Here is a 26132-nt window from a genome sequence, read left to right as displayed (position 1 = left end):
CGAATACAAATCACTCTGGAGAACCTATTCCTCAGCCGATTTTCTTAAATTTGGATTTTTGTAATTTGTAATTGTCCAAGTGATTCCCCAAAAACCTAATAAGAACTTTCCCATACCTGAGGAAGGTGACAACCAATCTCCGAAACGTCGTAAGAAGAGGAAATAGAGAAGTTTTTAAAAAGGTCTAAACCGTGTTTCTTGACTCCAAATTATCCGCAAAAGACCGAGAATACAATTCAATGATTTAAACTTAGTCATTTTATTTCAACGCTTTAATAAATAGAATTGATTTTTAATAATAGTAAATTATCGCTACAAAGAACATTAAGTTAATGTAAATAGCCTTTTTATTATTAATTGTACATTTTTTATAGTAAAGTAATATTCCGATTTTAACGACAGTAGGACTGTAATTAAAAATCAATATGTCCTTGGCATTTTTTATTAAATACTATAGAGATATGTATTGCAAACAATTAACGTATAAATATTTCAAACATTTTGTGCAATTTATTGAATAAATGATATACAGTGGTATATTTATTTATCAATGTTTTTTGGTCTATATGCTCCATAGATAAATGAATCAGTAATTGATTGCAACTATTTGCAATTTTTTATCACTCGGCTAGGAGATATTTGCGATTTTTTACGATTGTTCAAAATGAATTATTTGATAAAAAGCTGTGAAAAAAATTTTGAAATATATATATTTATGAATTACCCTCCCTTAACTCTTGAGCAAAATTCTAGAGAACGCCTATATATGTTGCCAAAAATATAACAATCAAGCTTTTAAATGGAACATGTGCTATTTTTGTCACATCTCATTCAAGCATTATGAGATAAGTAACTTATGTAGGCTAACTCCTCCAGACAATCCGACAGTTTCCAAATAAACTTACCTTAATTATGGCACTTCAAAGGAAAGATTTCAAATAATTTATTAACTTACCATGCATCATTTAATGAAAGTGTTTACACCACACAATCCTATTAAACACCCTCACAGATTGTTAATTGTTTCCCCGTCTCCTACAATCCAGATACATGGGATACATGCATTCCTTGTTATTCTATTTGGCATTCTTTTGTCTCCCAAAGCAGAATCTGAATCTGAAGGGAGTACAGCTATTCGGTCAGCTTGGAATGAATTGGCTGCAATTGAGCGTGAAATGAAGAGATATAAGGATATTGTTTTGGCCACTGAGCAAGATTTGGAATTGTGTAGGCAGAAGGGTGTTGCACTGGAGGATGAGCTTCCAGAGCGAATTAGTAGCGATGAGGAACGTGAACTTCTCGGTCTATTGTGCCGTGTTCATGAGTTGGAAGCTGACAAGGTGTCACTCCAAGCTGAACGATTAGCACGTCAGAGTGAGCTGAGGCGTCGAGATCTACAATTACTGAGGGCTGAGCGACAGAGACGTCTCTGTGAGGACATTATTAGCACGCAAAGACGCCTCATTGAGGGTATGTCGATAATTACACAGAAATACTTGAAAGTAGAGCACCAAATTCACTAGACGATTGTTATCTGACCCACTTTCTCACCTTTCATGTGGCACAATTTTGGGCTGCCCAGAGGGAAAATTGGAACTTCCGCCGGAACTCAAGGACATGTATGCGCTCTATCAGCAAGAAATCCACGCAAGCACTTATACCAGCGGGTCTGGTTCTGGGGCTACTCCATCCACAGCTGCTAGCTACGACAGAAAACTACCCCCAATCTACAAACGTCATACTCCTCCAAGCTCCAGTTCTGGCTCTGACTGGTCACCATCACCTCACTCAGCCAATCGGCCCAGTGACCCAACGGCTGATGGACCAGACGGATTCATGGGACCTCCAGTGGGACCTAAATTACCCCTCATCTCTGCACGAACTCGCACTCTCCGGTAAGTTTGTTATCCAAATAATCTATTCGCATTCAGTTGGAAATGGTTCTTGTTGAGGATATAATCGTTTGATCTTACGATTATACACTTATAAGCTACAACAGGTACCCTGAGGGGCAATATTTAAGTACAAATGGTCAGCAAAAATCTAATAGATTTGGGTAACTTTGCCGCCTGCTGTTCAGGAGCTTTTCTTTAAGTAACTTAAAAATAATTAAAATAATTAAATTAAATAAAAACTTGACCGATCGGATATGGTAGATAGGATCGATGAAGACCATCCTTAAGTAGAGGAATACTTTCAGATTTCGCACATACTCTGACTTCGAACCCTTCATATTTTCTCATATCCCTTGAATCTGACCTAGTGGCAATATAATTTCAATAGCTAATCTTAACTGTATCACACTTGCACATTAAAATTTTAATATGATTCACGTTAATTGTTGCTGGTGAGAGTCCAAATGTGTAATTTGTGTGTTTGAATCATTTTATATTCAAAATTTGATCTATTTGTTAATAAAAAGGTAGACTTGGCCCGCAAAATTTGATATAAATTGATTTATAACATTAATGCGAAAAATTAATGCGATTTTCTCTTTAATTTTTTAATGTGAAAAATATTTATGCTTTAGGTAAATTTAAACTTATTTTTGCAGGCCAAGTCCACTTCTTTATCAATAAATAGAAAAACCCCAAATATTAAGTGACTCAAAGACACAAATAACATATTTGGACGCTCACAAGAGACAATTAATGTGAATCACATTAAAATTTTAATGTGCAAGTGTGATAACGCCGTAAGTCATATTTACATTTCTCTTTAAAAAAAATGAGGTCAGGTCAGTATAGGAATTGCATGACAATGTCAATTAAAATTTTTAAGTGGTAAATTCGGGAGAACTAATCGAAAATTTGATTCATATCAGTTACTAAAGGCTCCATAAAGTTCCTTACAAGAGTTTCATTTTTCTTTGCTTTGCATTAGCAATACGACAAAGTATCAGATCAGGCCAAATCCATTTATAACACATTGAAAAAATTGAATTGTCCGAAGCTTGAGTCGTCTGAAGGTAGCGCGCTTTCCCCTATCTAACAAGGATCAATATTTAAAATAAACCAGTTTATGCATTTCTTTAGAAATGGTCCACCTTTCATTGAAAAAAATGTTTAAAAAAATAAATTTAGGACGGGTCCTGGTAAAAATCCCGAAAGCTAAAATCTCGAAAGCCAAAATCCCAAATAAAAAAATCAAAATCCCGAATTGACTCGGTTGAGGACCTAGTATACACCTGTCAGTCTTTAATTGCTCTAATATCTCAGTAAGGAAAATTTTTGCAAAATTTTTATATTATGTAAACTATATATTAAAGGTAATTGATCCAACAAATTAAAAAAAAATCAATGTAATTTCTTGTACTTGTACTTTCTAAATTGTACATTATTATCTTTAACTGGACTGAACCTCTAGTCTGAAAATTTGTTTATTAAACTCAGTGTACTGCAAAATCAAAGAAGTCATCTAATATCTTCCATGCAGTCGCATATACCCCGATGGTACTTAATTTTATCTATCCGGCCCCTTTAATATTGCAGGTTGCGAAATTTGAATTTACTATTCACTACACGACCTACACGATATTCAAAAAAAAATCTTTTTAAGTACAATATTTAAAATAATTCAAGAATATTGAGATATAGCCCACCTTAATGACATTTTTATCTAAGACAGTTTTACTGTTTTGTTGAAACATCTTTTGTTGGATCTTATAAGCTTTCCAAAAAGTCCAAAATCATCTAATTCGGATTACAGATCGATATTTTTTTTTTAATTTGCAAAATGGGCTTTTAAGAGAATTTTGGGGATATTTCTAATCGATTTTTCACAAAGGAAGCTAAAATATTGTCTTGGAAGGAGATTTTGGGGTCATAAAAAGCATTTTTGATTCTAATTTTCATAAAAATTGTCGACATTTCTTCAAAGAAAAGTCTTCTTGGTAATTTTAGCACAGAAAACTTGAATTTAATTTTTTAATTTTAAACACATAAAAAGAACATTTCTCTTTATCGTAATTTCCATCCAAGAAAAGGCCATTTTGAAAAGTCTTGAGATCTTTTTGTACAAGTGTTCTCGTCTTATACAACTTAACTTAAACGATATAGGGAAAAGTGCCCATGCTTGATATCATTTAATTTTAAAGAAAGCTTGTTTATATTTTCTTAAGAGAATTTCAAAAAAAAAAACTGAAACTGGTTTTGATCGCAATTTCCCCAAAAAAGACAGAAAAACTAATATTTCCTTTTTAAAAACTATTTTAAGACTGTTTGAGCTATTTGATCCTCGTAAAATTATCAAAATCGGATTAAAAGAAAAATGTATGTCCTTAAAGGGTCTGAAAGCTTTTTTGGTCTAAGAATATCGTTTTTTTTTTTACATTATTCGGAAAAGCTGCAAACGCAAGTTCTTCTAATAAAAAGCTACTCAGATCCATAAGAACGGTTTTTTAGGCCTTTGTCTAAATCGGATAAAATCGATGCAGAAAAAAATCAGGGTTTCCTCGAAATCTATTTTGCCCTCGAGATCGTTAAAACGGGATCTAGAAGGCCCGTAATACTTCTGGAAACTGTCAAGATTAGTGTGAAATATCACTGAAATCTTTGAGTTGATTTGAAACTTTAACTTAAGCTTAAGCATTGATGAAAAGAGTTCAGTTTTTTCCAATGAATTGAGTTTTTTTCAGTGAATTCAGTTTTTTCCTAAAGGTACTATTAGGGATTTTATTGATTTTTAAATAAGCTCAAATTAATGAAAATTAGACTTATTTTTGAAAATTTTCGAGAAAGCCTTTTTTTGAGTTTGAAAACGGTTTCCTTTGGTGATAATCTTCCAATGTGGTACTCCTCTTCCTAAAAATTCTAGCTACACCCTTGATATTAATTAGAGCTTCTTAACAATCCTGAATGTACTATGTACTTTTGTATTGACAATTTTGTTTTTGGTTTCCCGGGGCCCCTCTTAACCATTTGCCGACTAGGCCTTCCACCCTGTATCCGCGATTGCTTTCATGCAAATTTTGATCAATTTTAGACTTATTTGTGGAGGTTTATTAATAGAAATTCTCCTAATAATACCCTAACATTAACAAATTATCCACATTTTCATTGAAATGGTACTCGGTGAAAAAAAAACTCACTATAGTAAGTTCATTACATGAAAGTCTCACCGGTCTGAGAATCGCTTTCTGTAAAGGTTAAACTTCAAGCAGTAAAATATACCTTTTTTTACAAATTATCAATTAAATTGGACTCTTCTGTACGTAACCCCCTGGCAAATGGCTTTCAAAGTTGAAGCCACTTTCTCACATTCTCATACAGATTCGTATGGAAATTTTTCTGCACTCGTGACCGTTACACGATATATGTCACAATTGAGGTGTGCCTTGTACACAGGACTCTGTGCCTTGTAAAGAGGAATAAATATTCTATATTTCAATCTAAAAAACTTTTCGTAACTCGAAATGTCAGCTGAGTTTGGAAGCAATTTGTGAGCTGACTTCAAACAGCTCCATATACAAAAAAAACTTTAGCCAGGGGTTAGTGTACGTAAAAAGAACTGCAATGTTATTTACTGCAATTTCTCCTTTGTGAGCTTTTTTGCTTTTGTTATTAACACTGGTGCGAAATCCACATAGTGTTTCCAGAGCAAAAGAGAAAAAAAGCTCTACAAAAGCTTCTGTTTTCCTTCAAAAGTAAAATATCGAAAGTATTTAAATTGAAATTGAATGGATTCTGTTGATAGCGAAATTTCCAGTAAATATATTCACCGAATTAGTGTATAATGTGTATAATCGTATCAATTTGAAACCATTTCCAACTGAAACAATTTTCATACAAATAAGCTCTAATGCAATAATTATTAATTTTATCGTCATTTGATGATTGCGTGGAATTTGAAAATTAGCGAAAACCGGAGTGGAGATCATCAAAGTACATCGAGTGAGGATTAAAGTGCCTCCACATGTGATTTACCGGACAAGAGAAGCAGCAGAAAATTACGGATGAATTTAGCTTTGCGTGATAATTTCTCATTTAAGTCTACACCATCCATTCTACTTGTGAAAAAGCTTGTGTTTCTGCTGAGTCTCGATGACACTACGCCGCAGGCTTCTTTCACGGACGCGTAAAATGTGTTAAGGAACTGTTTGTCGAAAAATTCTTCTCCATTCTTGCGATGGAAAACAGAAAAGTTTCTGTATCTTGATGTGAAAGTAAGTAGCAAACATCTGCGATGTAGGCAAAAATAAACACAAGGAAACATTGAGTAAGGAGGACAGTCAAGTGGGAGTTAATGGGGAGACCAGAGAGAAAACTAATCAATTGATTATTAATTCAATTGGGAAAGGCCCACTGTGGCTGAAACAATTGTATCGGATCATCCCCCCAAAAATGAACTCATTCATGGCCGATGGGGGCATTTCTTGCGTGTTAAACACGAGCGTCACCACCATCCAAACCTCATAAACATTGCGACAAATGTAGCACTTCTGGAAGGGAAGAAATTTGGCTCCATTAATGACACTATACAAATTCCAAACCACGTGGCAATACTCATAGATAATTTCTCCCTCAGCAGCTCTCCACATGTTTTCTGCTCACACTTTTCCGCAATTAAACACTTAATTGAAAAATTTTATTATATCCTTATGACATTTATTGCTCAGCTTCTTTTGCTACTAGGTATAAAATATGTACTAATTGTAAAAACTTGATAAAGCAATTTTTTTTATGTATTGTAACTCCTCACACTCCACTTTTTCTATCTTTTTTTTTTAGTAAAAATTTATGTATATATAGATTACTGGTTAGGCTATTGAAAATGTTACTCTCTGAATTATATTCTGTTATCTTTACTATACGATAGTTTGAATTTGTTGCTCTGTTAGGATTATTTTCAGAAAATAAATTATATATTTAACACTGTTGTTCAGCATTTTACAATATAACATATATTTACTACACAGATAAGTAAAAATTTGTAAAATATACTGCAAAATTATCAGTAGAACCAATTCTATTTCTATTTATGATATTTTGTATTTGTAAACAAGGATTTGAATGTAATGGCGTACGCACAATAACTTCTGTTTTGTAAACATGTTTTTGACATTTCAGTGAGAGTGAAAGAGATCTGATCTAGTCATCTCGCTCACTCTAATAAGCTGTTTCGAAAACATGTTTGCAAAACAAAAGTTTATTTGAAAATATGTTTTCAAAATTTCCAATGAGAACGAATGAAATATAAATCTAGTCATCTCGCTCTCTTATAGGAAATTTTGAAAACATGTTTACAAACAAAAACTTATGGAGCTACGGGCAAAAAGTCATATTATTTCTGTTTTATAAATATGTTTTTGAAACTATGATCGAGACGGTAATACCCAGCGCACAATAACTTTTGTTTGTAAACATGTTTTCAAAATTTCCTATGAGAGAGAGCGAGATGACTACATCTAGATCTTACTCACTCTCATTGAAATGTCAAAAACATGTTTACTAAACAAAAGTGATTGTGCGTTGGGCATAAGAAATAAATTTACAAATTATAAACATTCAGACGTAATTTTGAAAACATCCCAAAAAAACAAAAATTATTGTGTATCGCTATAAAGCGATATGTACAGAGCATTTTTGTTCAAAAAGCATATGCTCCATTCCATTCATTTGCTTAAAAGTTCTAGCAAATTACTTGTTTATTTACGACAAGAATAATTCAAATAGTGTTCGCTCGTTCGCTCTCAAATTATTATGGAAGAACGTGAGTGAAGCAAAACATTTTTATATGGAAATGCTCTGTACGATATCCAAAATTCTTTAAGTTCCACAACACCTTTCTTTGAATTGCAAAGATAATTCGAAACCATTCTAAAAATTCAAGGCGAAAAGAATTAGCAATAACCTCCTTAGTTTCCATTTCCGACCAATTTTGTGTATATAAAATTTTTCAAAAAATCATAAAATTCTAATCACAGAAACGTAACTTAACCTATAAATTTTTAAATGCATCAAACAACTATTCTGTCATTTTAAACTATACGATAACTTTAAGTCCCTTTAAAATTTTTAGTTGAGATTCTTCACAATCTTACTTTCGTTTAGTGCGAAACAATATTTCTGAAATTGTCGGTTTTATGGCATTGTAAAGTTTATCGTCAATTTTATGGTCTAGTAAATAGAATCCTGAAAATTATAGTGACATGTGGTAACCATTTAGTACAGGAATACATAAAAAAATTTCCAAGATATATACTAAAAAAAAGCACATAAAAGAGTTTTAATATGATTCTAGGAGTAAATGTACTGTCCCAAATTGCTTTATTTGCATTGGTGGAGATTTTTTTTTAAAAAACCATATGAAATAATCTATTTAGTAAATATCCAATTGATTAATAAAAGCCAAAGGGCATTTCATTGGTAAGCCGGAAATGCAAATATTGACATATTATGATTATCTTAATTAATATGCATTTGAATTCAAATATTTATAATTCAATCTGTGTTACACACACAAATTGAAATTATTTATCAATTTAAATGAATATTTATAAATTGAATTACTATAAAAGGAAATGAATCAAACTTTTTTTTTGTCAACAAATTAGGGAAAGCTGGTATAGATTTCAACTATTATGGAAAGTGCGATAATTGCACTTAGGATTGGACTCGTAAGTAATACCTTAGACACACTTACGACTTAAGCCAAGAGACGGCTTATCGTATTGATAAACAAAATAATGATTTGCCTAAATTCCTATCAGTTTCCCACTAACTAAGCTGTTTCTTAGATTAAGCCAAGAGACAGATTAGTCAAAAATTGATGGAAATATAACTTGAAATCTTATCATTATCTTGATAATAATTATTACGTTAAGTCGTCACACGGCTTAAGTCATAAGTGTGCCTAAGGTATTACGAGTCTAGTCTTAAGTGCAATTATTTGTTAAAGTTTGAATTTAGCGCTACGTCTTCTATTTGTTGATGAACCAAAACCTAGATATGAACCAAGGGATAGATAACTGTGCCGCTCACGGCTCACGACACATCTGCAAATTGTGTCGATTTTCCGATTTCGCACGCATTTCATCGATCTCGTGCCGATCTGTCGATTTCGTACCGGTCTGCCGAGTAAGTCTAGAAGATTAGCGTTTCCAGTACAGTACATTAAATTTTATCACTAGAATTGTCTGTAGGAAATTTAGGATATTACACGAGTTTAAACAAACGCTTTACTTCATTTAAGTTTAGTGATTCTACGCTAAACTTGTGCCGATGTACCGATTTTTCTTAATTAACACGCCGATCTGTCGATTTCAGGCCAATTGTGCAGAACTGTTAAATTCTTAGCAAAATAGTGCCGATTTGGCGATTTTTATCTCCATATCGGCACAAGTTTGCCGATCGCCGCTCACGATGCACACTGTGACCCACTTATTCACCCCTTGGGTATGAATTCTGACATGGTGTGTTTATCACATGATAAATTCACCGGTCTGAGATCGATTTTTCTAAGTGTTTCAAGAAGCTTTCACAGAAATTATCATGCAAATTCTAAGATACCATGAGTGTTTCACATGATACTTTATGTGAAAACTTCACGAAGTACTCGTAAAAGGCGATCTAAGATCTGTGAATTTCTCACTTGAATAACTCATAAATTTCAGAATTCACCTCCTAGTCTAATCCTCCCACTTTGAATATCGAAAACCTTCATTAACAATAGTACAGTATGAAAAGTTCACTGCGTACGCACCAGGCCTACGTTCTCCTATACGTCTCGTCTATTGAAAAATTCCAGTGTTCGAAGCTGCCCCTAACAGTGTACGAACCTACCCCAATTACCCCCTAATGAAACCCAAGTTAAGTTTCTATGATTAGAATATCACATAACAAAATTGCATTGAAATGAATCTTTTATGCTACAATTTTTAACCTTGATTTTCCATTGGTTACCTTTTTAGATTAGGAACAACTTCTTGTCCAAATTAGTGTATCTTCAGCAATAGATTTTCCTCAATTTTACAAATTACTAGAAATATTGATCCAATTTAAAATTCAACAAGATCATTCTGACAAATTTTCGCAAAAATATAATTGACAAACTTTTACAATACAACTTTTTCTGTGTAGATTACTTCATTAATTGAAAAATGTTAAAATTTGTATAAGGATCTAATTAGAAGTCTAAGTAGAGTTCCTTGTAAATCAATTAGTATTTTTTCCCCTAAAACATTCTACCCTCCAAACATAAATTGCTGTATTGAAGAAAAAGAGAAGCTCCCTCTCTGTCGGTTTTGTGGACATTATATTAATTAAATTACCTCCCTCTGTTTTTTCCCCATTCCTCCCCATCCAATTGAAAATGTCTATATAGAATAAATGATAAGTATTTATCTAAATACAATTCTTTATAGAATAATACAGTCTAGTATTATGTAGAAAATATATATAGTGAATAAAATTGAATAATAATACATTAATAATATAATGTAGTTTAATTTAATCCATATCGCCTACACCCTTCTTCAGCTCTAAAAGAGGATTTTTGTCCTCTTAATTCATTTATTTTTTTTTTTTGATATAGCTTGTCTGCTCTTCCTACACCAATTCTAAAGTATTAAATATATTAAGTCCTCGAGCATATTCTATGCATTTATTTTTTCACTTCCGCACAAATTTGTCTAATAGTGCAAAAAGAGTTATTAATTTACAGCACAAAAATATCCACGAAAATTTTTCTTAGCATATTAAATTAACTTTTTTCTATGAAAAATATGACAGCAATTAGATTTTTTTCATAAAACTGCATCCGCATAGTTTTTACGTACATTTAGCGTTCTGTAGGTAATACCAGAAAGTGAAAATATAATGACGATAATTTTTTTTATAAAAACGTTTCCATATTCATGTACTGATTGCAACGAAAAAACGGCAATAGCGATCCGTAAATCAATGTGTAAATATCTCTTTTTTTTCCAAATAAAAATTCTATAACTTAAACACAAGGCTCCACATAATTTCCAGGAAATAATCCAGTAACACCATCCATAACTCCCTGGCGTATGAAAAAGAAAATAAATCATTTTTAAATGCCATTGAAAGTGTAAACTCTCAATTACTCCTACAAAATCGCTCGAACACAGTATTTACAACTATTGGTTGGTCTTTCTGATTATTCATGAATGGAAAACACCCATTTAATGAACAACACTCTAAAACTATCATTTTACCCACAAATATCCCACGTCTATTAACAGAACATTCCGACGCTTTAAATATTTAATATATTCTTCTCATTTTCTGCCTTCAGAAAAAAAGTCAAACACCACCAACAAAAAATTTATGATACTTTGGTGGAAAAAAGCACCAGCACATCAATTTTATCACATTATCACTCCACCTTTGCTCTCCTCCTTTCTTCCTATTTTTCAGTAAGAATTTAAAGCAGCAATTATCTACATTTCTATAAAGTAACAAGTATTGTAGATAATCCACTGAGACTTGCTGAAAATTTCCATCACCCACAAAATGAAAATCTTTCACAAAACATTTTCCCGAATTATAAGATACTTTTAGAAAATGTACTTCTAAGGTACTTCCCTCTTCTTCATCTCTCTCTCTCTCTCTGATGAAAACTTTCTGGACTTTTACCATTACCACTCACAGCAATTTCTTCTTCTTTTCAAATATTCATATCGTGGGGAAGGTTAGGTTCCAAAGCATTATTCGGCAGCTTTAATATATCACATACGATTTAAAGAGGAAATTGAAAATGCCACATAACGAAGGAGAAAAAAAAGTAACATGTCAGATATAATTTCCATAAAATATGTCAGTTTTCGTGCAAATTGATAAAATTACAGAAAAATCTCTCTTTTTTCTGACAATACTGACGAAAGAGGATGAAAAAAAAACCACAAAACAGCAAAACTTTGCACCAAACCCGCTTGCACACTGGCACTTGTTACTACTAGTAACCACGAAATGTAATTAAGATTTAGTAGGGTGGAGTCTACACTTATGGACAGCGTGCAAGAATCTTAAGTTCTTACGTAAAACAGATTTCGAAAAGTTATAAAATTATTAGCTTATGATGTAATTAACAATTTTTTTGATTTTTCGAAATCTGTTTAATGTAATAACTTAAGATTTTTGTGTTGTCCATAAGTGTGTACAACATCCATAAGTGTAGACTCCACCCTATAATATATATGCAAAATCCTGCATTTTGCTTTGCAATTTAATGCATATTTCACATACTTTGCCCAAAATAAAGGTTCATATAAAGTGAAAATGCTACAGCATTATCCACATGTAATATTCAATCTCATAAAATATTTTAGCCCCATCGTGTTTCATAATATTTTGGTTGTGCTTGAGGACATTTGAAGCTTTCACTTAGTACATTAAATATTCACTTACATCGTAATTTCAATTATTTGAATACTTCTAAAGTTAATATTTCTCATAATAGGTACGCGCATTATTATAAACTAGATAATGTATTTTAACCGATTAAAACTGTTAAAAATCATGGTTACCATTTGATGAATACATGAATACTAAAATCTTTGATTATTACGAATATAAAAGCCATGAAAATTCATAATTATCTGTAGTAAGCTCAAAAGCTTCGAACAGAGCTTTTCGAACGTAACTTTACAACTTCCTACTGGTTACTGTCTGTTTCGTTTGTCAATTGCTTGGTTAATCGGAAATTTAGCCATGGCCAAAGCCAATTCGTATAACACGTCATTTTATTAATCCAAGTGAGATAAAATTATCCTTATAAAATATATTAACCCGTTAACAGTAGGGATTCCAAATAATCGGGTTTTTAGGATAGACGGTTAGCCGGTTTTGGATGACTCTGAAACTGGTTAACCGGTTTCAATTTTAGAGTTAGATTATGGAATTTTGAGCATTTTTTTAGAACTTAAACTTTGGTGTAGGATTTAACACATAAATATATTCTTTTTCTCAGTTAGTTAGTTAGTTAGTTATTTAGTTAGTTTATACACGGAAATATTTTGCAGTGTTATCTTGAATTTCAAGAAAAAACCTAAGCTTAAAAGAGATTCTAAAATTTTTGTAAAGAGACGGTTTTAAACAAGTTTTATCTCTTAAAACCGGTTTCAACCCGTCTTCAGAACTGTAACTGGTAACTGGTTAACAGTTGTTGTAACCAGTGAAAAACTTATCTGGTTACGCTCATTAATTTGGACTCAGGTACGAATTGTTCTATAACGTCAAAATGTAACTCATAAGCAAGCAAAGTGACTATTATTTTTTTTATATTCATTTTTTTTTCTATTCTTTTATTTTATTATTATATTTATTATTTTTATTTTAGAAAAAGTTATTACCACCAAAATTAGTAAAAGCTTTGGGAAAAATCTTTTTTTTTCTGAGCCAACGGTTGTCATATGAGTGTATTGATTTTACGGATTCCCTGAAATATTGTATTGCTTATCCTCGAGTTCCATGAAAAATTGCATAGGTGCCTCGGTTTCCTGAAAAACGTATGAATTTCACAGGTTCCCCGGCTTCCCTGAAAATTTGTATAGGACCCCCGTAGTTACCTGAAAAAATTAATAAGTTCCCCGTAGAACCCCATGGGTTCCAAAAACAAAAACTATGGATTCCCAGATATTCCTTGAAAAATCGTATTGGTTCCCAGAAAAATTGTATGGGTTTACTGGTTTAATTGAAAAAGTATACGGGTTCCCCTGGTATAAAAGTATCCGGGCTCAAGGAAAAATGTATGCGTTTCTCGAGTTCTCTGAATAGTGACTGGGTTCTCCGAAAAAGTTAGCCTTTGTATAAAGTGCATGTTGTGGGCGCACTAGTAAACACGGGTAAGAAACTAGGAAATATTTTACTAAATATGATGAAACAGTTTTGGTTTTCTTAGATTTTGCGAACACCTAAAGTATTCTCGTTTTTCACCATTTATTTTTTGAGACTTTTACATCAGTCGGGGTATCTATAAGGGCGAAGCCCTTAAAGCAGTCGCGTGGATGAGGGCCTAAGCCACCTAAGCATGTGGGGCAGTATGGGACGCAAATGGGGTTGTTTGGGACGCGTTTTTTCTCGCATAATTTGCATTATTGGAGCACGTTAATTAATTTTAAATACTAGATTTCTCCATAACCCTCAGCGTTCCTCAAGACCTAAGACTTAGCCATATGGCTTAAGTTCTCTTATTTTTTATTAGTCAAGATTTTTTGGCAAAATATGACTTAGGATTGAATATTATGGGTAAATGATCTGGTTAATTCTGAAAAGTCAATAAAATTGGTTACTATTTTGAAATTTGAGACTTTCGGGAATTGGGCTAAACCTCAGGTCTGAAGCCGGCCTAAGGGTCTATTCCCTACGACACGATCCGACATGAACCAACTCTCAATACTAATTACTAATCCTCTCTACGATACCCCTTCCGAAGGGGTAACTCACAGGATAACACTAAGAACACTCTTAGGAGAAGTCGGCGCGGCCCCGAAAGACATCTATGATATCAACTCAAATACCAACAGGGGGTTTAACCATTGGGGAGAAGCTAATGCTAAAAGACTTTTGAAAAAATGTATGAAGTTTTCTTGGATTGCCACGAAAATTTTCTTAGAACTTGATATTTTTGATGTTCTTGTTAAGTTTCATTAACAGTTTTTTTTTAGTTTCCTAATTTTCTAGAGTTTCCCTAATTTTTCAAAACATTTCTGAGGCAATTGCCACAGTATTCTCCGTATGAGTCATTCTTTACTGGAAACTCTTAATTTTCGTGATATCTTTTTGAAGATTATCCACATTTCTTAGAAATATATTTTCAATATTTTCCCACAAAATGTTCGAACTCACGAGATTCTGTCGATTATTCTTTCGCATGGTATTTGGATATATATACACAGGTACAGGTTTATTGCTGATTAAATTCGTTAATAAATTATTAGAAAACTATTGTGAAATTGAAACGTAAGTGAATCTCTTTACATAAAAAACTCTTCAATCTACAGTGAAGTAAAACCTTTTTAAAAAGGGGGAGAAACATATAAACTTTTCCTTAAGTTTTCATACTTACTCAATAATATTAAGAAATGTACAAGGAAATATGTGTACTTTTCACGTTGGTTTAAGAACAACTTTTAATGACAGGTTCTTTTTTCTCAATATGCCATTCTACACCTTCATTGAAGTGAAATATTATCCAATGTCACCTCCACTTTTTCTTCTCTAATATCGCTCTTCTTTCAGCTTGACTTATTACCACTCGTGGAAGTTGAAATTGATAAAATTTAACAGCTTTGTAGCACAATTTCGCGGAAAAAAAGTCTTTAATCCCTGATCGGAGACTTGCAGATAGGATTTTTTTTCCTTTTCTTTATTCTAAAAATGGAACACTTGAACGTGTTCCAATCTCCCTATCAACCTCATAAAAATCCCATAATATGTGAACATTCAAAAGGATAATCGTCCAAGAGGGTGACGGAAGTGATTCCTGAGAGAGAGAGAGAGAGAGAGGAGAAAGAGCACTAAAATCCATTTGTGGAGGAAGGTGCGAGAACTAGAAGTTAATGATGCGGCAATTGTCTCATTGACACTGAAGATAATGGTCATCATCAAGTAAGTTGATTGAGACACAGAAAGCCCATAAAGTTGTCAACTTTGGACCACTTTGATCAGAAAATTAATTGACCATTCATTGTGCGTACGCAACGGACCCCATGTTGAAAAGGTAATGAAAAAAAAAACACCCAGAAAAGTGCAATTTCATTTTATCCCCACACTTTGAAGCATCAGGGACTGGTGATAAAGAGAGCGCTATGTGACTAGCTAATGGTTCATAATTTTCTCCCATTTTCACCCAGTCCTGTCATTCTTTCATCTCATAAATAAAAGGTAGAAAAGTAAGGTGGAGAGTAATTCGTCCTTGTCTCATCGTTCTGCTATTCATATAAAAGCATCTCTACCTCCGACTTTTTTTTATGATATTTCCTCTTAGAATCCCTGAAAGTTGTGTAAATATAGGCCCTAGCAACGTCCCATTCACTTGTCCAATCATTTTTTTTTGTGGACGCTAGTCGTCAGCCAAATTTACACACTAGCACAACCTCTCATTCATTCATAAAGCCAATCCTTAAAGAGGCATTAAAAGAATTAAGGTCTATCGTAAAGGTTTACTACAATAAGACCCATGAAAGCGGCTAATAATTTTCCTCATATTTTTTTTTAGTACTTCGTTAATGATGTCATAATTGATAGAGTAATTTTTAAATGGTTATCGTACTCGTAACACTGTGAAATCAAGGATTTTAAAATGCTTAATTTGCCCAAAGAAAATAAGAAAAGTTTTCACAATTTCTTATTTTTCAAAGATTACATTTTTTTAAAGCATTATTTCAAAATTAGCTTTAGTCTTTTTAAAGGGGCCATATGAGTTTCAAAGACTAAATAATCATTACCAATATTATTATAAGATTTAATCTATTCACTCTTTTACGCATGTGAATTTTAAAATAATCAAAATTCAAGAGTGTTTTTCATTAACTTCAATTTAAAATCATATTTATACTATTAAAGTTAAAAAAAAATTTGTGGGCCAAGTTCGACTTTTTCCACGAGTGATACTACGGTCTATAAAACGGTAGGACGGTACCGTAACAGGGGTTCGTGATGAAAAGCAGTCAGTCTTGGAAAAGTCATGAAGAGATGAGAATCGAGCTGTGTATTTTAAGACTTGGGAAGTGGATAATTATATTTCCCAGAACCCAGGACAACAGGGGCCGTATCCTCCAGATGTGAGAGTTTGATTTTGCGGGAAAAGCCAACTCTCCGTGAGGACCTAGCCCATTTGGTATCCACGAAATTTTCAATTGGAAATTTTCTCATCAAAAATCGGGGAGAATTCTCGAGTGGTATTCCCGGTAAGAGTTTGATTAATTTACATAGAAAATAAACAAATAAATTAAAATATCGGGTTTTTTTTATTTTAAATGGTTTTTAAGTGATTATTTCACTTAATAATAATAATAACTGTGAAGGAATTTCCAACTTTTTCTTATTATCTCTTATTATTTTTATAATTGTTTGATTTTGATACCAATCATTTTCCAAATTGTTAATTATTTTAATATTATCTTGTTTCAGCTCTCGAAAATAAGAAAACGGTTTTGGCCATTTAATGATTAGATCTTTGATTAACCTATTTATATTCTTAATAAATACGAAATTGAACAGATTCTTAGTGGTTTACTTGATCGTGAACTCTTTAAAACTCTTTTTGTTTTAACTAAAACCGGAGAAGAAAGATCGCATAATTTATCGGGAGTTTATCGGAAAAATTCTTTTTTAATAATTTGAAATTGTTAGTTCTCAAGAACCAACAAAACAAATATTTTAAGCAGAAAAATAATACCAGTTATTATAAAATTAATAAATGGATAATAATTGAACAAATATTTAAAAATCGTGTAGTTACGTGTTCTTCCTTAAATTAGAAAAAAATATATATATTGAGTGAGATTCTTGATATTCGCATCTATATTATCCTTTCTATTCGACATACAATCTAAAAAAAATTGTAACTTCTCAATTGAAAAACTCCTTACAATGCTTGAAACGTTTTGCTTTAGGTTAATAAAGTCTTTATTTGAGAAAATTCCTTCAAATACTCCACGTAAAATAGAAAACGGAACGGATAATGTCTAGAACTGTCCTCGAAAAATATATGTATCAATTTTGAATTTTACTCTTGAGTGCTTGTATGTATATCAGTATCTTCTAAATTTAAAATTTTCAATGATCTTTGTAATTTTCTTAAATTGATTATAGTTCGTGTATGTGTTCTTGTAGAGATAAAACCGGATTCTGAAAGGGAATAAAATTTTATATCTAAATTCTCTAATCGAGAAATCCTGAAGCCATTAAAATAGCAGAAGTGTGAGTGAATTGTTTATCAAACATTGCGAAAATATCATGAATATTTGACGAGGTTCTCAAGTATTGCAAAAATGTTACAAAAATACTCGTCAAATCCGAAAACAATAAATAGGGGAAATGCTCATAATTTTGTCCAGTTTCTTATTTTGGACACTTTGAGGATAAAATTGGACACTAAAAATAAATTTATTAAAATTATGAGTTTTTATTCCAATATTTGATGAATAATGAATTCTATCTAAATATTTGTTCTTTTTGGAAGATTTTGACACTAAATACGTTAAATTTTGAATATGATTTGAGTTGAAATTGCTTTGTTGAAAATTCAGTGTGAGCAATTGCTTACGAGAAATATGACAGAACTTCTTATCAACTTCAGTTCTTATTTACCTGTGGTGAAGTACTAACAATGTTTCTTCGGTTTTTTTGAGTGATATTATTGAATACTCATTGAATATTGTGTTGATTCACGTTAATGGTGATTTGTACATTTGATCTGAAGTGAGATTTGCCTTGTGAATTAGATTTTTCGTGTGAAAAATGTCCAGCGAGAAACGTCCTGAAAGGCTCCCGGAAAGGTCAGGGAATGAGCGAATCCGCACGTACTTGGAGTATCGAAGTCAACTCACTTTAATGAATGATATGGAAAGTTTCCGGCCTTCTTGTGACATTCTACGTTTCCCTTACATGAACAGGAAGAGGACTTGGTAAGATTGGTTCATCAAATGAAGAACAATGGGCATCCTGTTGAGGCGGATTAGCTGTCCAAATTTACAGACAAGTTGTAAAAATTAATTACCAAGTTGTCCAAAATAAGAGTCAAATTCACCTCTACATATCAATTCATTTTTAAACGTATTAAAACTAATTTTAATAAAAATAAGTCGATAAATAGCTTGCTAAGTTTCTAAACAACCCTTCTGAAAAGAGAGTAACAAGAAATGTCAATTAGTATTGAAAATATCGCACTTCAAACTTGGAACTTCGATGCTTATAAGCAGACTGTCCAAAATTATGAGCAATTACCCTAATTAGCGACTAAGAATACTTTTCTTGGCGAAAACTCGTAACCTCTTAACATTTAATATGCCTGGTCAATTGAAAATTGGTTCGAAAAATCACAAAAAAATGTGAAAATATTGAAATAATAAATAATAAGAATTATTGCCGAATAATATTGCAGAGAAAAATAAGGTGAAAATTAACTTTACACCTTTTTTTTCTTTCCCGAATTCCTTTTGGAATTTTACTTATTATTTTCTTAAAAAGCGCAAATTATAAATGAGAATTTTTAAATTTTACAGGAAAATATATATTGATATGAATCCTATAATCTATCACAAATTGCTAAAAAAAAGAGAAAAATTCAATGGAAACTGGTTTTTTTTTGTTACAAAAATATCTGAAAATTCACTTTAGCATTATATTTGAAAATTTTCAGAGTATTTATACAAAACCACAAGAAAAAGAGAAAATCTTTATACGTATAAATACGTATTTAAAATTGAATTAGTACAAATCCAAAGGGTTTTTTAAGTTTTATTTACTGCAGTAAAAGATTAAAGAGAAATTTGGCATGAAATGCCGTTGCAGTCATTTAAGTGTTAAGAGGAGTCGCGAGGAATAAATAAAAGCTTGTAACAATGTTCTTTAATTGTTTATTCATTCATCGAATTTATAATTACTTCAGTATTCAGTTTTTTTGCGACCAAAAACAGCGCGTGGAATGTCAAAAAACGATTTCCACAAGAAGTTCCACGCGAAAATCTCGCTTGATTCTCTCCGATATTCGTGGATACGGGGAGTGGGCAGGTGAGAAAAATAGGAGAAAATGTCACGGAGAGAAGCTCGCGTAAAATCTTCTCTCACAAAGTGGAGGATACGGGCCCTGTCATGGAGTTTAAAAAACAAACTCAAGCCGATATAACTTCATTTACACAACTTTATCAGGGATTCATCAATTTACCAATTATATTCCCCAGATTATTGATGAAACCTCAAATTTTTCAAGTCTTTCCCCATTTACTAATATGATTCCGTTTAATTATTTTTCAAATTCGAAAACCCCTTTTGGAATCCTCATAATGACAAAAACAGAATAAAGAAACACGGAAATATTTCTCTCAATTCTGAAATAAATTATAAAGTTTCAAACATTTCAAACTGACTTTAAAAGTTGTTTAGTAATTCTGCGATGAACATTTTTATTAAGTATTAAATGTCCTTATGCATCAACGGCGAAATGTAACAATCTGCACGATAACTATGTAAAATTGGAAAACTTAAACTTCTTTAAGTTATCAATAACTTTATAAGTGGAAAATATTTAAACTTTTCGCAGTTGAAGTTGCAAAATCTTTCTGATGCACAAATCCTTATTAAGCGCGTTGAAAATTAACACAACTTAAAAAACTTCAACATTCTCATCTCAATAGTGATGTTGATTGCAGTTTGCTTCAAGAACAAACATTAAAATTTAATATCATTTTCATAGAATACAAATAAGCTTTTAATGACTAATTAAAAAAAATTAAAAATTAACTCTTCATACAAAATATCATACGCAATAAAAAAATTGATTTTTTAAGTCTCCTTTGTCTTATAACTGCGGAGAATATTTACCAAAGCTTTAGCCTTTGCAATACAACTTTCTCAGAAAAAATGCGCAGTACTACAGGTCGAGTGAAAAATTTTGAGAGTGGATAAGGATAATAATAACAAAGTGCGACACATTTTGAATGTCTGATTCGAGGGTGCCAATTATCTCAGAACATCATTCTTTTAACCCTTTAAGGACGAGAGAGTTAAAAAATGGGGGTCAGAAAAAAATCATTTTTTTTCAAAAATCATTTCGGCAAACGTTAAATGTCGATAGGTGACCAGAAGTTGATGTCAGATCCATCAATCCACCCTCGCTTCCGCCATTTTGAAGCACCCCCAAATCTTAATTTCTCAATAACTCAGCCCCTATGGTACGAATTGGTCTCAAATTTTAGTATGTTATAACTAGGCCTAACAGCTTTCGAGTAAAACAAAATTTAAGCCTCCCCGACCCGCCTGACCCGATATATAAGGGATCAAAAATTTAATTTTCAAACGGGCATAGGGAAAGGGACGTGCTCATAACATTGGACAGTTTCTAATTTTGGACACTTTGAGGGTAAAATTGGAAACCAAAAATTAATTGATTAAAATTATGGAATTTTCTTCCAATATTTGATGAATAATGTATTCTATCTAAATGTTTACTCTTTTTGGAAGATTTTAACACTAAATTCGTTAAATTTTTACTATGATTTCAGTTAAAATTGCTTTCTTGAAACTTCAATGTGATCAGTTGCTTACGAGAAATATGACAGAAATTTGTGTTTATTTCAGTCTTATTTAGCTGTGGTAAAGTACTAAAAATTTTTCCTGTATAATTTAGTGATATTATTAAATATTCATTGAATATTTTATTGATTCACGTTAATAGTGACTTGTCCATTTGACAAGAAGTGAAATTTACCTTGTGAATTACGTTTTTCGTGTGAAAAATAAACCATTTTATCAGATATTTACCAGCGAGGTGATATTTTTTATTTTGTACAAATGTTTTTTCTCAAAATTTCGTAAAGTTTTAACTTTTATGATGGCTAGTAGGGCGTTTCAACTAGGAAAAAAATTTTTTGGCACTATTCTCACGGTGTTGTATTTGATGAGACAAGAAAGTTTTTCTTCTACGACCATATGATCAGACGCCGTTTAGAGGTGGCTGAACGACCCTCTCTGTAGAACAAATTTCTGATTTTACCGGATTTTACACTACAGAGAGGGTCGTTCAGCCACCTCTAAACGGCGTCCGATCATATGGTCGTAGAAGAAAAACTTTCTTATCTTATCAAATACAGCACCGTGAGAAGTGCCAAAAAATTTTTTCCTAGTTGAAACGCCCTAATGGCTAGGTTCTATAATTGCCTAGAGAAACAAAGGGGCATCATATTTACGAATGAGGTGTAGTTAGAAAAGCTTTAAAAGGCTCCCGGAAATGCCGAAGACAACTGACTTTAATGAATGATAAGGAAAATTTCCGACCTTCTTGTGACATTCTCCGGTTCCCTTACATAAACAGGAAGAGGACTTGGTAAGATAGGTTCTTGAAATGGAGAGCAATGGACATCCTATTTAGGACGATTCGGTTTTCAAAATTACAAGCAAAGTGTCCAAAATTAGAAACAATGTGTCCAAAATTACAAGTAATGTGTCCAAAATTAAAGTCAAACTTATTTACACATATTAATTCGTTTTTAAACGTATAAGACTAATTTTGGTGAAAACAAAGACAAAAAACAGATTGCCGAATTTCTAAACAACCCTTCTGAAAAGAGAGTAATAAAAAAATTTCATCAGTATTGAAAATATCGCACTTCAAGCTTAGAACATTGATGTTTCTGTCCAAAATTATGAGCACTTCCCCTAGGCTAGGTCCAAAAAATGATTACGAGAAAAAAAATGTTTAAAACAAAAATAAAATGCAAATATTTTTATTGGAAAAATACTTCCTTTCTAGAATTTAAAGGATTGTATGCGGTATAAATCATTTGAAAACCTATTCTTCAATAAACAATTAAAACTTTGAGCCAAAATAAAAATCTTTTCTGTTAAAAGAATTTTCTCAAAGGTGATGTTAGCAAGGAGTATTGCTTGAAATCTTGTAAAAACTTTATCGCCTTTGTTGTCTCTAAAAATCATTCTTAATACATTTTAAAATGAATAAAAATATAAACATAGGGGAAATCGCGCTACCTTCGGACGACTCAAGCTTCGGACAAATCAATTTTTTCTCTTTGTTCCTTATGGATTTCACCCATAGCACTTTTCTGGAAATTTGAGGCATTGGACTAGCTATTAAAATATAATATTATTATGGACTAAATTCATTTATAACACATTGAAAAAAGTGATTTTTGCGAAGCATAAATCGTCCGAAGGTAGCGCGCTTTCCCCTATCTTTGTGTAATATTTTTGGCCATCTTGATCCTAATAGTTCCTTACCCTTCCGGAATGCTTTTTAAGTGTTTTTCACATCATCTCACTCGTCAAAGCGACTTTTTTCGTCTTTTTTGCATTGTCTAACCTCTAGAATATGCAAAAACTAATAAAAATTCATAGAAATTTGAGGAACAAATAAGTGGCCGAAATTGCAAGCTGGACGAAATTTAGTACAGATGCCCTATAAAAAATTTGTGTCCTGAATAATGTACAAAATGGTAAGAACTCAATATATCAAAATAAATAAATACTTAATATTTATATTAGGAACTCCCAATACTTTTCACTCGACCTATGTTTCCCTTAAAAGTTTCGTCTTCAACCTTCCACTTGTACAAGAGGAAAAGGAATCTAAACTACGCTTTTTTTTGTAGAAGTAGAAACCCTTCTCGGACATTGATCTGAGACCAACAGAAAATTTATATAAAAACAGAATAAACAAAAAATAGTCCATGTTTTTTTAACCCTTGAGATTTTCACTCTATCGGATCCGGAAAGAGTTTTATACCCTTCTTAAATATCAAGACGAAAAAAAAACATATCATCTCTATATATTTTAAAAGTCCCATTATTTATTAGACCAACCATCTATTTGACTTTACGAATATTGTTATCAGAGGTAAAATAAATCGTATCAAAATTCAGCAGTCAGAGAATTATATTGTCACTTGTAAATCTTATTACTCCACTCGAACGAGAACCAAGTTTAACACAACATAATAATAAATTTAAGTATATGTACTCACCTCCCACCATCCGTCATCGTTCTTCTTGAGCACATAAAGCACAGAACTTTCCTGGAAGCTCAGCTCATCATCTTTGTCAGCGTAGTAATCGTAAATAGCAACAACTGAAAGCATAATTATACCACCGTTCGTTATCCTCTAGTAATTAACAAAACACTAATCTGCGTCGTTCAAATGTTTTCCTGATTTTTTCGTGGAACATTGAGAGCAGCATCCTGCAAAAAAAATCAGCATTGCTTACCTTTTTCAATGTAATTCTTCGGCACCCATCCAGGAAGATTTTGATCATCGGGCACAATGGGCGCTAGAGGCCCCTGGGATGTCCGTGGACGGCCAAAGTCCGAATGTTCGGTCTCCTCGGGAGGAGGAGGAGGTGGCAAAGGTGGCGATTGTGAACCAGGTCTATTGCGACTCAGGGTATGCATTCCAATGTGCCCAGAGGCCGTATGTCCATGATCTGGCATGTGATGAGTTATAGTTAGTGGTGAGGGAGGCGCTAATGAACGACATGAAACCACATTGCAAATGATTTATGCTATTGCGATTGGAATGACTCATGTATTTTTAATATCATGGGATTTTTGTTATTTTTCATCTCCCCCATCTCTTTCCCATATAATTCAGAAAAAAAACAACAAATCTCTAAATAAGACAAACAAATCTCATCAACGGTCTTATTTACTTCACAAATTAATCCCACAGAAATCTTATTAAGCAATCTGCACCCTATGACAAAGTAGCTTTTTCGTATTTGAATTCAAAGGACTATACCCACAAGATTTTCTTCTGTTTATAACTTGAGATTTCCAAAAGCACCTCACAGAAATCTCCATCCTGTTATTAACATTTAATTTTTAATATCAATATCCTCAATGTAGTTAACCAACTATAATCAGTATCCTTTCAACTTTAACTTTTAACATGAACTTTCCTCGTTTTCACTTCATTATGAATTCATGTTATCTCCTCAGTCAAGTTTAACTTTGCTTCAATTAGATTTGTAATCTTTTGTGAACTTGTTCTTTTTTTATTTTGCCTTTTGTACAGGAAGGAAAAGTTGAAAAATCTTTCAAAGAAAGAAAAAAGACCTTTGCCACTTGAATATAAAATCGAAAAATTTCAACAAAAGGAAGTTTGACGCTTTAATCAATATGATGAATCAGAGAATCTTACTGAAAAGTTTCGATATTTGCCCCCTCCTTAAACACCCCAAAACTTGTTAACCATAAATTTCATTACAAATTAGCACATCTGATGCTTAAAAAAGATTAATGTTACGTTGATGGCAACCGGAATTTTTCGGGGAAATGGAGTCACTGTTAGAAAAACAACAACCCTCTTCAGAGTGTACGACTCACTCTTCAAGCCTTCATCAGTGGTTGAGTCAACAGGAAATTTCCAGAGTTTTGCTTAAGGGTCTTGACAGACATGAGGATTAACCGAGGGAAGGCTTATACGGCTTATACGGCTTATACGGTCTTCAGGCCTAAGTCTTAGCCATCTGGCTTAACTCCTCTAATTCCTAATCAGGCACTTTTTTTTTAGAAAATTGTTGTTTAGGATTGGATTATAAGGGCAAATGATTCATTATATTATTCATTAGATTGCTTGTTATTTAGATTTTTGAGACCTTCGGGAACTGGGCTAAACCTCCTGTCCGAAGCCGGTATTAGCATAATTATATTAGAAATAATGGTTAATGTGCATTTCCCTTATTTTCCACTAAGTCCCCTCTCGGCTTAAGTCGTAAGTGTGTCTAGGGCATAACAATCTGTCTAAGGCCCTATAGAGCATAACAGGAGATGTGGGGGCACTTTTTTCTACAATAACAATTTACTTTTAAACAATATTCGCACGATTTTACAATTTTACAACTTCTTCATTTTCTAATGTAATCTCTGACTCAACTGTTTTTCTTTAAGAGTCACTCCACTTTCGTAGGGAATTCCGATTCTCATCAACTAAATCTTAAGATAAGACAAGATAAGATTTTGCCAAGGGCCAGTTTTCGATTTCGGATTTCCGATGCATGGAGGCCACAATTGAGCCCCTTATACTTCCCCACTCCTATTCTATCTTATCCCTCAATACGGGTAGCCGCTCCATATCACAGCTCTGTGGGCAACCAGTGCCGCTACTACATTACAGCAGGCCATTTCGGTGTGTGTTTGGATCAGTGACAGTGAATATTTGTATCGACTGAAGTACCACTTTCATGTCGAAACTCGTTTTCGTACCAGCCTCTATTGTGTAGGCGGTCCACTTTTTTGCCAATATGCGCCATTGGCATTACTATTCATTCATTCACTGGACGAATTCAAAACCTGCTTGCTTGGCATGAGAAATCTTTTTCTGCAGCTGCTCAGCTTTGAACCCGAAGGCCTCATAGTAATAGAGCCACTACTCTATTCACTGACCCACTGAGGCCCCTAACTAAATATTTCTGGCTTCACTTTTTTTATAAAGT

General features: G+C 32.7%; 2 protein-coding genes across 3 annotated transcripts in view; one reads left to right on the top strand and one right to left on the bottom strand.

Moving 5' to 3' along the window:
* LOC129809893 (kinesin-like protein KIF19) overlaps positions 1-10425 on the top strand; it is a 47600-nt gene extending 37175 nt beyond the window's left edge. The window contains exons 6-8 of the mRNA XM_055860039.1: positions 1105-1470; positions 1583-1895; positions 5857-10425. Of these exons, the coding sequence (XP_055716014.1) occupies positions 1105-1470; positions 1583-1895; positions 5857-5902 (725 nt within the window). The 3' untranslated portion in view covers positions 5903-10425. The remainder of the gene's footprint in view (positions 1-1104; positions 1471-1582; positions 1896-5856) is intronic.
* The window catches only part of LOC129809894 (abl interactor 2), a 32376-nt gene continuing 12827 nt past the window's right edge, over positions 6584-26132 (bottom strand). Inside the window, exons 6-8 of one of the 2 annotated variants that reach the window (XM_055860040.1) lie at positions 23907-24161; positions 23666-23769; positions 6584-11004 (exon numbers count right to left, since the gene is read on the bottom strand). In XM_055860040.1, coding sequence (XP_055716015.1) covers positions 10945-11004; positions 23666-23769; positions 23907-24161 — 419 coding nt within the window. In that variant the 3' untranslated portion in view covers positions 6584-10944. The remainder of the gene's footprint in view (positions 11005-23665; positions 23770-23906; positions 24162-26132) is intronic. The other variant, XM_055860041.1, reaches the window with a different exon arrangement.

This window comes from Phlebotomus papatasi, chromosome 1 (assembly GCF_024763615.1).
Source record: "Phlebotomus papatasi isolate M1 chromosome 1, Ppap_2.1, whole genome shotgun sequence".
Taxonomy (NCBI): Eukaryota; Metazoa; Arthropoda; class Insecta; order Diptera; family Psychodidae; genus Phlebotomus; species Phlebotomus papatasi.
The sequence above is the reverse complement of the archived record's forward strand: the minus strand, read 5'-3'. Positions and strand labels throughout refer to the sequence as shown.